General features: G+C 39.4%; 1 protein-coding gene across 1 annotated transcript in view; it reads left to right on the plus strand.

The window, feature by feature from the left end:
- The window catches only part of ADGRB3 (adhesion G protein-coupled receptor B3), a 460,271-nt gene that overhangs the window by 404,625 nt on the left and 40,526 nt on the right, over positions 1-15,120 (plus strand). The window contains exons 20-21 of the mRNA XM_075046423.1: positions 11,017-11,167; positions 11,735-11,804. Of these exons, the coding sequence (XP_074902524.1) occupies positions 11,017-11,167; positions 11,735-11,804 (221 nt within the window). The remainder of the gene's footprint in view (positions 1-11,016; positions 11,168-11,734; positions 11,805-15,120) is intronic.

Raw genomic sequence — 15,120 nt, forward strand, 5'->3', positions numbered from 1 at the left:
AATCTCTTCTGTCTTCTACCTACTGAAAATTTTGCTTTGCAATGCATAAGCCGTCTCCAAGTCTCTCTCTAACCCCACTTGCTTCCCTAGTGTGCCAACGTGTGCTAAGATTCTAATACTACAGGGAAAGAGTATATATTTCGGAAAAAAAAATAATCAGGTTTTCAATTAAATGAAACAGTAAAAACTGGTAGCCCATATGTGTACACATATGTATCCCATTAGCAACTTTCAGATGCACTTACATCAGTTTTTTTTAAAGTGCCTGTCTATGTGCGTATGTCTATACGTTACATGAACACTGCTTGAGTCAAAAGCCTCTGTTCTCCGGTCTTCATAGGCACACACACATGCGCACAATCTGCTTGGGTTCAGCGTTAGGTTCCTGTACTGGGTCTGGCTGGGATGGAGTTTGTTTCCTTCACATGAGCCCGTACGGCACTGTGGTTTGGATTTGCGACGAAAAGAGCGTTGCTAATGCTGACGTTATAGCTATTGCTGACCTTCTCTGTTTCTCAGCTGCCCCGCCAGCGGGGAGGCTGGAGGTGGGCAAGAATTTGGGAGGGGACTGACCCCAAGTGACCAAAGGGAAATGCCATACCATATGACAACATGCTCCGCAATACAACCGGGGGGAGTCTTTCCAAGGTAGCTGTTGCTTGGAGACTGGCTGGGCAACAGTCTGCTGGTGGGAGGTGGTGAGTGATTGCCTTTGCATCACTCGGTGCAGTTTTATTTTTCCTTCACATGTTAAACTGTCTTTATCTCGACCCACAAGTTTTTCTCACTTTTGCTCTTCCGATTCTCTCCCCCATCTTGCTGGGGGGGTGAGTGAGCGATTAGGTGGGTGCTTAGCTGCTGGCTGAGGTCAGACCACATTTGCTCAAACCCACCACATGTTTTACTGGATAAGAGAACAAAGCCAAAATGTTCTACATGGGTCTGGAGGTGGGCATGACCCCAAGCATTGGCATGAAGTTATCCATACTCTGGAAGCATTGGCATGAAATTATCCATACTCTGGAAGCATTAGCATGAAGTTATCCATACTCTGGGAGCATTAGCATGAAGTTATCCATACTCTGGGAGCATTAGCATGCCTCCTGGCGCAATTTTGTCCCACGCTAACTAGCATTATCCCAGTCAATGCCCTGAGTTCGGGAGAGCTGGAATTGGCAAGGCACCAGTGACAGCAGGCTGTTTGGATGTGGCCACCTTATTTTGGAGTACAAAGACATTAGCTAATATAGACATGTGCTGTATCATTCCAGCTGGCCGCAGGATGAGTGAATGCTTTCTAACCCGTTTTGTTTGCAAGTACAAATAGATGTAGCCATAATGTATCTTTAAAAAATTTACTGTATCAGTTATTTTTGAAAAACAAACTGAAGTTATGTGGCATGAGAAGACTTTGGATGGCCACAGTAATGTAGATACTATCTCCCTTTCCTGGATTATTTCTATTTCAGACTTAAACTACTTTGCTCAAAAGGGACCATTTCTCATTGTCTCCATACTGCTAATCCTAAAAGACATTGCCCTTTGAGGAAAACTGGGCACGCTTGAAACTGAGGGTGCTCTCAGGGGCAAAATCATCCTTTTCCTATTATCATTATTCTTACATAAAAACTTTTAAGTCCTATATATATACAACTGTGATTAAAAAATAAACATAAAAAGAATAAGGGTAGGCAAAATATGGTAATGCAACAGCATTGCAAAGCTATTGCTTCAATGGTTTCAGTCAATAGTGTAAAGAGATGGAACTCTTAGAGTTATGCAGAGAAGGAATATTTGCTGACACCAATATCCCAGACAAGAAGATGGACTGCTTTCATATGGCAGGATTATAATCATCACAGTCAGACTAAGTGAAAGGCAACTGCAGGCTTTGTTGTTGAATTTCTCATTCTAGTCATCATTTTGATTGCTGTGGAAGCTCCCTAAAATTACAGCAATTTTATTGTTAGTAAATGAGATCAAAATTTAGAATAGAGCAAACAGATGATCTGATTTAAGAGTAGAGATACTTAAGTGACAATCACATTTTCCTAAAAGAAAAAATTTGTTGACAAGTTTTTACTCATCTAGCGTTGAGGGGCAACGCAAAGCATTATTTTCTATCTACCCAATGAGTGCTTTTCCTGGTAATTTTTCCATCAAGACGTCAGCCTGCACTGGCTGCACTTGAATCCTCCTATAGGAATTTGAAGTCTCACATATCAGGCTCCACTGCTTTGACCATATCAGTATGCATTCTGCTACCCTCTTATGTTATGCCATCTCTTCAAGGAAGCTCCTTCAATTCCTTGCCTTTGTCAGTGCCCGGACATCTCCTCCTCTTTTTCTCAGAACTCCGTAGGGAGCTCCGGCTCAACTGTGCTCTGAACTACTCTGTTCTTTAGCTGCAGTCATTGCTGACTCATGTGTAACCCTTGTGCTTAGCTCAGCCACCCCTTCACTATCAATCCTGGCTCATTGCCCCTAGCTACTCACGCAGCCCCCACAGTGAACTTTTAAATAAATTAGAGTTAGGAAGACTAAGGACCTTTGGAATACTCTCGCGTGGGTTGCTCATCACTCTAATTGTCTGCTGACTCTTGTATCCTTCATTCTTCTCCAAACAGGTATAGCCATTAGTATGCTAATGCAACCAAATATTTCTACTTGCAACAACCCAAAGAGAGATCTAAAAATCTAGACATCTTTATGTAATAAGTTGAAATGAACATACAGCACATTGTTGTATGTTATAGCCAAACAGCTTTTGCTTCATTGTTAATGCAGTTGTCTCATTATTATGTCTCTTCAAACCTGCCTAGAGCATTTGTCTTCATTTAAGGGAGCACACTGCACATTCCGTATTTTAACATAAAACCAATATGGAATTTTCATAGTCTAAAAACAGTTCCTGAAAAACAACTGTCCTGAAAACCAAAGCACAATAACATCAGTGAAGCCTGTTTATTATTTATCCATAATCTCCACCTTAATTTACATAGTTCCCAAGTAAATAGAATTGTTTCTGACAGCCCAGTAGAGCCACTCTGACAGCCAGCGTGCATTCTCTTTTTTCCTATGAGTCACAGCCAGTTACAGAGACTTTTCAGGCCAAATTGCAGTTTCATCAATATCAATCCAGTCCCTTATGTTCACACTGCACCCTCAGTTCTGCTTTTATAGTACTGCTACCCTCAGCGATGCGCAAGAACATAAGAACTTCAATTCTTCAGTGGTTTTCAGAGACCAGGTTGATTTTGCTTGCCCATCAATTAAAAAAAAAAACAAATCTATATTTTATCCACAGGTCTATATTTTATCCAACTTTATAGAAGAATCCTTCGGACTTGGTAATGCAAAACCTCACAAAGCTATTTTTATAGAGTAATTTTTCAGGAGAGCATCACCTTCAATTTAATTTTTTAATTGTCATTCCTCAATAGCTCGGTAATGAAGAAGTTGTTTTTTACTTGAACTAAGCGTGATCACTTTACACTCAAAAGGGTTGATTTTTTAGGAAAAAATTAACCAAATACGGGAAAGAGAACTAGGAAAGGGTGTTCTCTGGCACAGCGAAACATCACTACTACAACTCAGTGATAGCGATTTGAGGTTAATTAGTCAGGAAAAAGTTGAAAAAACTTGGATTTAAATTGATTTTATGCTTCAGAGTTGTAAAGGGCTTCTTATTTTCTTTCAAGTCTTCCTGAAAACTTGCTGTTCTGAGCATCATAAACTTCACAACACATTCATGTGAGGACATCATAGTTAAAATACTTAGTAATTTTGTCCTGACAGAGTTGACATTTACCTTGTTTAAAGTGTTTAACATCAAAGCTAACAGAATAAATTTGTGATGTGAAGTAGGCCGTATTCACTTACCAGAAAAATATTCATGCAATACTTTGTAAACATTTAAAACACTTAGGATAAGAAGCAAGATCACAAGCCTCTGTTCATGCACCTCTCATCCCTTATTCTATAGCTGTAATGCCCAATATAAAGCCCACTTATATTAATGGGAGTCTTTCCACTGACTTTTGAATTAATCCTGTACCCAATTAGAGGATCGTATTCCTTCATTTCCCAACTGCCCAGAAAAATATACAAGTTGACAGCACAAAGGCAAAAAGGGAAGAGCTTCCCTTGCTCAGTTTTGTAATTGAAGAAATTAAATTGGCTCTGAATAACCTGTTCTATGATATTGCTTGTGCTGAGCTCATTTGCTTGAATATTATCTAGCAATAACAATCCAAACCAGGAGGAAGACTAAAATGAGCATGAGCGTAAGGAAACTGCATGAGAACTGTCTTCCAACTGGCTTTCAATTTACAGTAGGCATGCCACCAAGAAAGCAATCCGGAGTTAACACATTATGAACTTGCACATTGCACTGGCAAGCTCCAGAGAATGCTGTAAACAACACGGAATGAAATTTACTGTCTCATGCGTTAGTAATAGCTGAGCATATTATGAATTATCCAGCTGGACTTCTTGCCTCTACCCCAACCAGTAACCAAAACCAGCCACAAATATTTGTACATCCCCAAGGGGAACTAGCGCACGGCTTGCGTCCGTAACAGCTGAGCCCTGCAGGGCAGGAGGACAGTTGTGTGCAAGGCGATCGTCAGGCAGGGTTCCTGGCCCGGGATCTCCTTCAATCTGGGCCTGGGCCTGGGCTGGAAGAACATTTTTTGGCCCAGGTCAAAACTGTGCCAAGGAATTCACTAAGGGTGTAGCAGCATGGATCACACGCCAGTGCATTAAGGCTGCCTTTACTCTTACTAGCGTAGACAGGTTCTGCCATACGACAGAGCAAGGAAGGTTTGCAAATGCAGCGAGTAACTTCCACGAATTCTTTTCTATCCCCAAAATAGCAGACTATCCCTTCACATCTGGTTAACAGAATGATTTTGTACTATGTACGTTATAAGGTCTGGAGAAGAATAATGGCTAGCAGAGGAATTAGATTGGATAAGAAACATCAGCCCTTTATAGAAATAACTGTGGGATGCTAAAGTACAACTATACAGTATCAAATTTAAATGCAGAGATTGTTGATATGAGTGATAGAGGTGACAACTACCAAAGGAGAACTTTCAAGGAAAAGAACTGCAAAGGGCAGAAGCTAACAAGAAGGCTCTGTACACTTTTTGTGGATCAGATATGAACATCACCTCTATTACTGGACTCTGCACCCTGGGAAAAAACCAGGAGACATTCTGACTGATCTCCTTCATAAGTAAGTAAGTGTCAATGAAGATTGTGAATGCTTTACTCACAGGGAGGTAGTTTTCAGAAATACCTTGGAGGTAAACACTGGAAAAAGAGGAGCAGGAATTGAATCTGTCGGTAAAGCATCTAGAGGAATTTTACGTGAAAATTAGAAGACAGATATTTCAAGTGTGTCTGGAAAGTGCAAATGTGGAGAAAACTTATAGTTTAAAGTATAAGTTTTCTTATAGTCACACTCACAGCATTGCACGAGGATCACTGGGGTCATATCGTCAGATAAAAAGACAGACTCCAGAAGAGAAGACAAGATATGACAGACAAACAAACCTTAAATCAAAATAGCTGAACAAATTATACTGCGCTCTGAGACTGGGCACATGTAGTGGCCCCAAAGTTTGGCAACTGTTGTGAAAATTTGCACATGATACTACAAAAAAAAAAAATCAAAACTTGATACTGAAAATATCTTCCTGCGGCATTGTGGTGCTGTTGATGATATAGAAGACCTTTGTGAGACTGTAGTCATAAGCTAAACCAAAGGAACTGCAGAAACAGCTGGGTCATTTCCAGCCAGCTTATATGCTATTTATCAGAACCTAGAAAGGCATCTTGCTTGTTGTGGGCAAACAAAAATTATTGAGTAGAAGAATGAAAAATTGAGTGTCCTTAGTTATGGCTCATTATTTTTGTGGGGCAGATCACATACTACTCAAAACCCACTGCTGTTGCACTAAAAAATTAGCTTGGTCTGAAAATCCAAGTAGAGGTTACCATTCTCACTGGCTTGTACCACATACAGAATCCTGCTGTATAGTAATTAACTGCATATCTCTTCACATAAATGCTCATGAAGTCAAATGCTAATTATTTTGGGTTATCATGTCAGATAGCAGAACATAATGTAAGGAAGTTAAACCACTTGAGCCTTCAACTTTTAAGGACACCAGAGAAGATTTTTAGAAGATCTAAAAGGTTGTCTATAAGCTAATTAAATAGTTTCATAGTTGTTGAATTAAAATATGAGTAACATTATTTTAGAACAATTCCTTCCACTATTTTCAATATGGGTGCCAGATTTCCTGGATTCTTTGCTTCAACAAGTGGTATTAGCAGTACTGAAGCCTGGCAAAAGAAAAGAACATGGGATTTTTTAAATGAGATAGTACCTTCAAAGCTTTATGGTGCCAGTAATATTAATGATCCTGGAAGAGAAACCTGAAAGTCTACAGCTATGATTTCTCAGGCGTTTAAGATCCTAACAGTTTCAAATATGTTTGCAACTGAAGAGACAGCCTTCCTTGCCATATTTTTTTGTCATTGAAAAATCTGTCCTCCTTCCAGAAAAACACTCCTGAGATGCAAGCCCTTACTTCTTTGTTCCACAGCCTCTGAAAGTCCCTCTACTATTTCATGACAGTTTACTCTAGAAATTACTATTTAATCTAGAATTCAATATTGTCTGACCTATATACTGTATCCCTGTATTCTGACAGTGTCTGCCATTCCCGAGACAAAGGTACGGTATTGTGCAAATCAGTTCAAAGATAAATGACATTAAAAACCAAATAAAGAATAATAAGCAGTATTTTCCTTTATGAATTTATATATTTAATTTAAATTTTTAATTTAAAGAAGGAAAGATAAGCTTTTATAGTTGAGGACTTGAGACTCATGAAAAGCCAATAAAAGACACCAGTTTTGACATAGAATTATATTTCTGCTCTTTGCTACATCCTTCGCATTGACTTTGCTTTGTTTGTTCTTTGTTTCTTTTATTATTGTGGTCTTTAACTGCTCTTTCTTTGTCTATATGGCACATGGTCAGAACTTTATAAGAATAAAATTAGCACCCATTTAGTTTATCTTCTTAGGTTTATCTCCTCAGAGCTAAGTCAAGGGCAAGATTTTTTTAATCTCCAAGAAATTTTATCATTTAAATGATTTTCTACGAGTTTTCATTTCATGACATAATCCAAGCTGAGTGGATTTTAGCCATATTCATTTTGATATCACCAATGCAGATTTAATTTTTCATGTTCATTTTCCAGTAGCTTTGATTCTTATACTATTTATCAGAACCCAGAGACAGGCAAGTAGTTTGCTGAAGGAAAAAGAACCTGTTTCAGGGCAAGAAGACAAATCAGGTGTCCTTACTTAACCTTCTTTGTGGGGAAGATCTGTTCACACTGCTATTAAAAAACCCACTGTTCTATTAAAAAAAAAAAAAATAAACACCAACAACCAGATGCTCCAAAAAGAGTGATAAATTATTATCTTGAGGTTACATTTATGACCTACTTTTTGTAGGTCATAAAATCAGATAAATGTTCTCTCTATTATTCATCATTATTACATTAAAAATATTAATTGCTAGAATAAGTAGCTTTGAATTTCCACTGTTTTTTACATTTCTCAGCTGTGATTCAGTACCCTCATTTGGAGTGGGTGTCTTACAAGAATGAAAGCAGGAAATAATTTGATACCTGATGTGAGCTCTTGCTTTCAAAGGTGTATGGTTTATTAAAAAGGGATGAATGGTCTTACTTAGATATTCAAGGTAGCTAAACACTTGAGGCTCAATTAAAGCTCATGAAATTGTGCATTCTGAGGACAGAAAAGCTCCCTTCCCCCACTTGTAATTAGAATTAAATATAGGGAGCTGAGAACAACAGCGATGGGAGGAAGAGGAGGTTAAAGTAACAGAGTTGACTTAATTTCAGGAGCTTGAAGAAATAGTGAATAAATTAGGCTGTTAAAATTCATTTTGTTGCAAGTTGACAGGTGCTCAGCACAGGTAATTAATGCAGTGAGTTTTAATAAACTAGAATTAGAAACAAATAAGAAACATCTCCTCCTAAAGCAGTGGGAAAGGTGCACACCGCTATCTCCTGGCGCCGACAGGTTGACACGCTGCAGCTCTCCGTGAGCCGTGGGCCACGAGGTTTTCGTGATGCTGCTGCGTGTGCAGCGAGGTGAGGGGAGGTGGTGGTCCCTTGGCAAGGGAGAAGGCGGCAAGAAGGAGAGACTGGGAGTAGTCCATGACCTGGTGAGAAAGAAGAGAATACTAATAAAGTACTTGCTAAAATTATGGCTCCCTGGCTAGAGATACTCAATGCCCCGTTTAATAACAGCCGTTGGTGAAAACGAATTTTTGTTCCTATTTGGAAATAGGCTTCCCAGATAAAGTGCTTTCCCAGACAGAACAGTATTGTTTGTTTATCAAAGGGGAAGAATACAGAAGTCCCTAAAAGCCAGATTTCCAGGAGGGTATTGGTCAACCGTGCTGAGCCCATGGCTGTACCTGGGAGACGGGGTTTCGTTTGCCAGGATTGCTTCTCTGGCTGGGGAAGGAGGGAAGCTGAATTCACTTCAAGCACTGCCTGCTCAGAATCCTGTCATCTCAATCCCCCAGTGGCTGTTAGGTGACGTTTTGAGGCTGATTTGCATCTTTCTGATGGTATGTGATGCAAATACGCTGTTATATCAGGGATACAGACTTGCCGTCGCTGTTCATTAAAGACCCCTGTCTGCCATTCAGAAGAGTTGGTTATAATCAGCAGTCATATATTCAGAGATCGCTTCTAATAAAACTTGCTTCTGTCTTCTCATTTTGTGATCAACATGATCATTAACATTTTCATCACAGTTCTTTCTTCCACAACAACCATATCCACATTTGTCTCAGATTATCATCATCTATCTTTCTTTCAATACAGGGGATAAATTATGAACTAAATCCTACAGTCTGTACGCAGTCAGCCATAAGGGTTAGCAATGTTTTCACCAAAAAGATCAGGATTTGTTTGTATTTGCATTATTTATAAGGGAAATAGTATATTCACATTTTTTGTCAAGGTAATACTGTTTTATCAATGCAGTTTCTCCCTAAAAGACTCTGTACTCTTCCTCAAAAGTCATTTTATTGTCAAATTCTCGTTCCAACAGAACATGCTGGCTTTTACAAAAACATTGATAGGAAAGCAAATTAAAGTTGTATAGTGGGACTTCATAACATGTGAGCCAGCTAGTAAAAGAAAGTATTAGTAATAGAAAAGTATTTTCTATTTATTGTGTGTTTCACTGCATAGCTTTCATTTTTAAATATTTATTTTTCATATACACGAAATACTGCTATCAGTCAGGCTTTAACAGGATAGATTTTATGAATCCACATACTTCATGGACATCTAAACATAAGAATTAATGGCAATATCTAGGATGGAATGACTAGTGCATTTTCAGGATCTGCTGTTTTTTCCAGCTCACATTCCTCGCGTTTTAAAAACAAACAGTAGTTCTCTTGCATATAATTATATAGAGCCCCTTTCCCCCAGATTTACATAGACAGTTTGACCCAGGATTAGAAAACAAGGTGTTTGTCACATCTGTAAATTCATAGCAGGAAATCATTAAGTCTTGACTCTTCAAGTGCATATCTTTTTGAAAGTTCAGAGGTTGATATCAGCTAATGCTAATATCAGCTGATATCAGCTATCAGCTATGTATTTGAGATAACTATTGGAGTGAACCAACACAACTGATTTCAGATAAGAATCTGGGAAAATTAACACAACAGAAAATAAAAAAAAAAGACCTGAAAGTAATTAGGAATATAAAATGAACTAAAAAACATGCGTGGTGCCATATATATCTTATCCTTCCCCAATTTTTGTAGCTGCCAGCCTCGATTCAACAGTATATACAAGCATCTATATATAATTAGCAACTTGCATATTTTCTCCCTAAATAGTTTGCTGAACTGGGTATTTTAGTAAAAAAAATTGACTAGCCTTTTATGACATGTGTGTAAGATAGCTATTAGATGTGTATGCTGCATAAAGAAATAATCACAAAAATAATATCTTCATTTCTCCACTACGATCTTGCATTGTTAATATTGGGTGTGGGATTTTTTTTATTTTTTTTTTAACCTTGATGTAGTTTTGACACTTCAAATTGTGATAAGGATAAATTGTGATAAGGACCTTCTCAACATTACTGGTGTGGGTTTGGTTCTGGGGTACAATGCACACTGCATCATTTTATAGCCTGTTTTGAGCAACACAGTGGAGGGTAGATCATCATTTATGCCAAGAAGCTCATTTATACAAGCTACAATGTCAAGTTTAATTAAGGGCTACAGTGACAAAAGAAAGCCAATTGCATGTGCTCAAAATACTTTTCACATGACAAATGGCTGATACCCAGAAAAACAGTATCCAGGGTAATTGTTAAGGTTATGATACTTAAACCTGACTATAAAGATCTCAGGCAGTATATTCCAGTGGTTAATGTTCTGTAAGAATTAAGTAAAAAATCAAATAAATCAAACTTAATCTATTGCCTAAAATTCAGATCTTTCTGCATGGAGGGGAAGAAAATGTAACTGGCAATTTGGAGCATTTGTATCCCCACGTTTTCTTTATTCAGCTCTGTGAGATTCTATAATCAGTAACTTTGTAACTTGCTTACCACAATGGCTTTATGATGATGCCTGGTCAAAGTAACTGTGTAGAGAAAAATCTGGTGGCACGATTCATTTTGTCTTCTTTGTCCCTGCTCAGCACACTTAGTGTTCGGGAAAACAGTCAAAACCTCTTCTGCCTAATCCCCGTCAACATCTCTCTTTCTTTCTCTCTCTCTTTGTGGCTGCCACATCATAAAGGGGGAGTTGATACTAAGGATAGAGGTCAAGATGATAGAATATGACAACTCTTTGAATTGAAAAGAGAAATGAGTGTCCCTAAGTATTCAGCATGAGCTTCTCTTTGCTCCCTGCAGGGCATCTGCACCACAACCACCGCATTTTTACACTTCTTCTTCTTAGCTTCATTCTGTTGGGTTTTGACAGAAGCGTGGCAGTCATATATGGCTGTTACTGGAAAAATTAGGACACGGCTCATAAGGAAACGTTTCCTGTGCCTTGGATGGGGTAAGTCCGTAAAATTAATTTCCTCAGGACCAATGGAATGAAACGTTTAATGCAGTGACAATGTCAAGAATATCATCATTTTCTTCAGTAAACCTGAAAGATAGTAGACAACACGTCACTAAAAAGAAAACAAGGTTAGGAGCCCTTCCACTTTATCTCAAGCTCAAGCTATGGTGGTGTATATTTTAGCGTTCTTTTATAAATATGTTTTAACAAAATTTTAGAAGTTTTTCAGCAAAGTAGTGTAATATCAAGTAATCAAAATAAAACAAGAAAAAACATTCACTGCATATTCATGAAGCCTCTTCCTAGTTCACTTTAAGACCTGTCAAATGTACCAGTAATTTAGCTACATCAAAGTGGTACAACGTGGGCAGAAAACAGTGTCCTCCTCCCTGCCGGTGCTTCAGAAAAACAAATCCTGCAATATCACTGTGCTTCATTAAATGATTCATTCCATGTAAAATTGGCCATTTTGCATTAGCCTGCCCCATCATTTTTTGTCCAGACAGAACAGCAGTAGTTTGCTCAGCATCTAACGGTTATTACTGCTTTGGTTTTTTCCAGGTTTACCAGCGTTAGTGGTTGCAATATCAATAGGCTTTACCAAGACAAAAGGATATGGAACAGCCCACTAGTAAGTCACTCTGAAATGATAAATTATGTTTTTAATTAACAAGACTGTCATACCCATCAGGAATTCCACAGCATAGTCTGAAGGCTCTACAGGTACCCATTCACACTTGGAACTGCCCTAGGCGTCACTGAGTGGTCCACGGAAGAGCAAAGAGAAAACCATATGCCAGTCGTGGACTGAGCTCAGCAGAGCCCCAGGGATCCTAGATTTCTTGTGAGGTTTTGAAGTCGCAAGCCTTTTAGAAACACCGAGGGTTAAGTCCACTCTAGACACCTAACATTTATATCCATTTACCAAGGTGAAAGTCAAATGTTACGGCCAGCCTCTAAACATGTCTAAAACTCTACTGGCAAGAGTCTTTTTGGCACCCCCGTTTCTGCCCACCGAGCACGTACCTCGGCTGTAATGCCCCTGAGCTGCTGGGAGCCAAAGGCCCGCAGAAATCTCAAATTAGCTCTCCCGTCCATCCCCTCTCTCCTCGAGTGCCTGATCCAGCCCATTCCCTGGACCGTGCTGTACTAGAGAGACAGCGGCGAGAAGATCTGTGTACTTCATTTACATTTTATTAATGCAGTTCCCGTTTAGCCGCCTGGCTGGTTCCAGAGCGCATTTAGCGCGCCGGGAAATTCACTCGTCAGCGAGGCTGCCCTTCGGTCGTCTCCTGCTGAAGAAGGAGCTTGGGCCGAGCCTCCCCCTGCCAGCAGAACGCTCCAACCACCAAGACGTTATGTAGGAGAGAGCATGTTTCCTTCGGTCGTCCTGTTTGGAGCTCTCCTCACGTCGCCTGAGAAATTAAGTATGCATCTGGACAGAAAGAGAGGAAATATGACTCTATAGCCTGGTAATGAGGGCATTCATCAGAGATGAGGATGAGTTAGGTCAAGTCCTCGCTTCAATGAATATTTAATTATTCTCCTTAGCATCATCACTGAGTGAGATCAGGATTCCCCCTCCCTGCCCTGTGTCTCCCACCCTCTTGGCACATGGCGGGGGACGCTTCAAGTCCTCGCTGGGTAAGGATTCAAACCCAAATGTCCGCCTGAATACCGGCTCTAACCACCGAGCTCTTTAGTTTTAAACTGTGACAACACGCGTCTTGCATTTTATTAATGAGGAACGGCTTACCTGGCTGAAGTGCTTAACTGTGGGACAGCACTTAGAGCTGGCAGTCATTAGTGAACCAACGGGCTTAGCCCCCTTGTGGGTGTTAAATTAAGATACCTGCCCCTCTGACGTTTTTTTCTAGCTAATATGTGCTCATCTTGCTGGCTTTTTTGTTATTTAGTCCTTGAAGGAGGACTGGAGGACCATTTCGGCTGTGAGGATTACGAATCACAAGTTTACCATGTCCAGACCCCGTTGGGGATGTAGCCCTGTCCCTTGCAGGATCAATTCCACTGCAGTTACTCCAGTGATACTATTCACATGTGACTACTTGCTTTAGTTAGTGTTGCTTCCCGCTTCCCTCCTGAGCTGAATGCATTTTTAAAAGAGGATATACTGAAATATTCAGACAAAGCAACAAATCATTCATTAAGTGTAACCTGGAAAGTAAAAAAGAGCAAGTCTCTGCCCATGTAACAGCTCCTCTCCCAGGATCCAAATTCAGCTGACACGGTACCATGGGACAAAAGCACAGAAGAAGATGTACAAGGGACAGACAGAACCATAATGCAGCTTTCTCATCTCACTTGCAAATACATTTTCTTGTCATTTGACATCAGAATAATATAAGGAAAACAGGGAATACAGGGAATGGAGATTCCTCCTCCATCACCAGCTGACGTGCTGTCCCAGTCTAGAAGCCAGCGAAGAATTGTGTCCCATAACAACTGCTGGGCGATGTAAAAGCAGAGCTCCTGTTCTGCTCCTCCTCCCATGACTAAAGCACTCGTGTAAGTTTGTTAACTGCTTACACTGTATCTGGCCTGTTTGGCTGCAATCAGTTACACACACGCTGCCATCAGAACTCTATCCTGTTGCAAACTATTCCTGGTCTGTAAGATGCTGTTTTTCAAAACGGTGCTTCCAAATGGAGAAAATTAAGAGTAAAAATGAAGGAATTGATTCCAGTCCCATAGTCCCACGCATGAAGAGATTGACCGAAAGGCCCAAGGATCTTTGAAACAGATCTTGGCTTCATAACATATTGGACTGATGGGAGCAGCTTGAATTGTTCACACTCGAACCAATTCTGTCACCAACAATCTCTGATTTCTATCTTTTTCTTTCAACCCTAATTACTAGACAGTTATATTACTGCACATTTAAAACTACACATGAAAACTATTTCACACAGACACTTGTAATGATATAGATACAGAAGCTGAAGGGATTTCCTAAAAATAATAAAACCCACAGTGACAAGCTTTTAGATATTTCAGGATATCTGAAAAATATTTGTGTGTCTGAAAGCTTGATTGTTTTTTCCAATTCTTTCTGTGTGTCTAATAAATATTGTTGCTGCCTCTCTTCAGACGATCAGGGCTATGAAAGCACCACTACTACAAGTTATAGTGAATAAACCTGCGTGACCCACTCGTGTTTACATACAGTGCTGTATATTAATGAGCAGTGCAGATAACTTCCAGGAATTCATTATATCAGCAAAAATTAAAATTCAGTCATAGTCATGTTCTCCTAAGAGAAGAAACCATTCTCCTGGAGAGCATCAAACAGCTCACAAAATCTACAGGACACAGGAGCAAGTCTACAGATACTTCATCACTCAGCAGAATTTTATGACCATGTAACATGGTCCCATAAAACCACCAGTGGATGCTCTTAATACTAATCAATTTATATGGCTTTCTGCCACATGGAGATCAGGGAGAAAGAAGACAGAACAGGAGAACAAAATAAAAACAACTATAAATCATAGAAAAAAGCTATCAGAGCAAAGAAAAAGAAGCAAAGAAGGAAAAATAGTAAAAAAATGACAGCAATTGCCTTACAGTATAAGGCGGCACCTGAGAATCTGTCTTCAGAAAGTTTTCAACAGAAAACGATTGGGAAAAAGTGCATTTCAGATTCATCAACTGGCAGATATTGAATACATTGCAATGATCACATCATTGAAAATCCAGATTGTTGAAAATTCAGATTGTGTAAAGAAAAGAAGACAACCTCTACATTTTTATCCAACTCTGCCTCTAAATGGAAGTCACTTTTTTGAACAGCCTTTTTATTTGAGGGCATGGGAAAGGGAGGGAACAATTGTCCCTTGGTCTTAATGATTTTTGTGGTAGAAACTGTTTTCTTTTTATATTAAAAAAAAATCTTGTTGACCCTTTTTTTCAGCACAGGTAACTGAAAT

This window comes from Buteo buteo, chromosome 15 (assembly GCF_964188355.1).
Source record: "Buteo buteo chromosome 15, bButBut1.hap1.1, whole genome shotgun sequence".
NCBI classification, from domain to species: domain Eukaryota; kingdom Metazoa; phylum Chordata; class Aves; order Accipitriformes; family Accipitridae; genus Buteo; species Buteo buteo.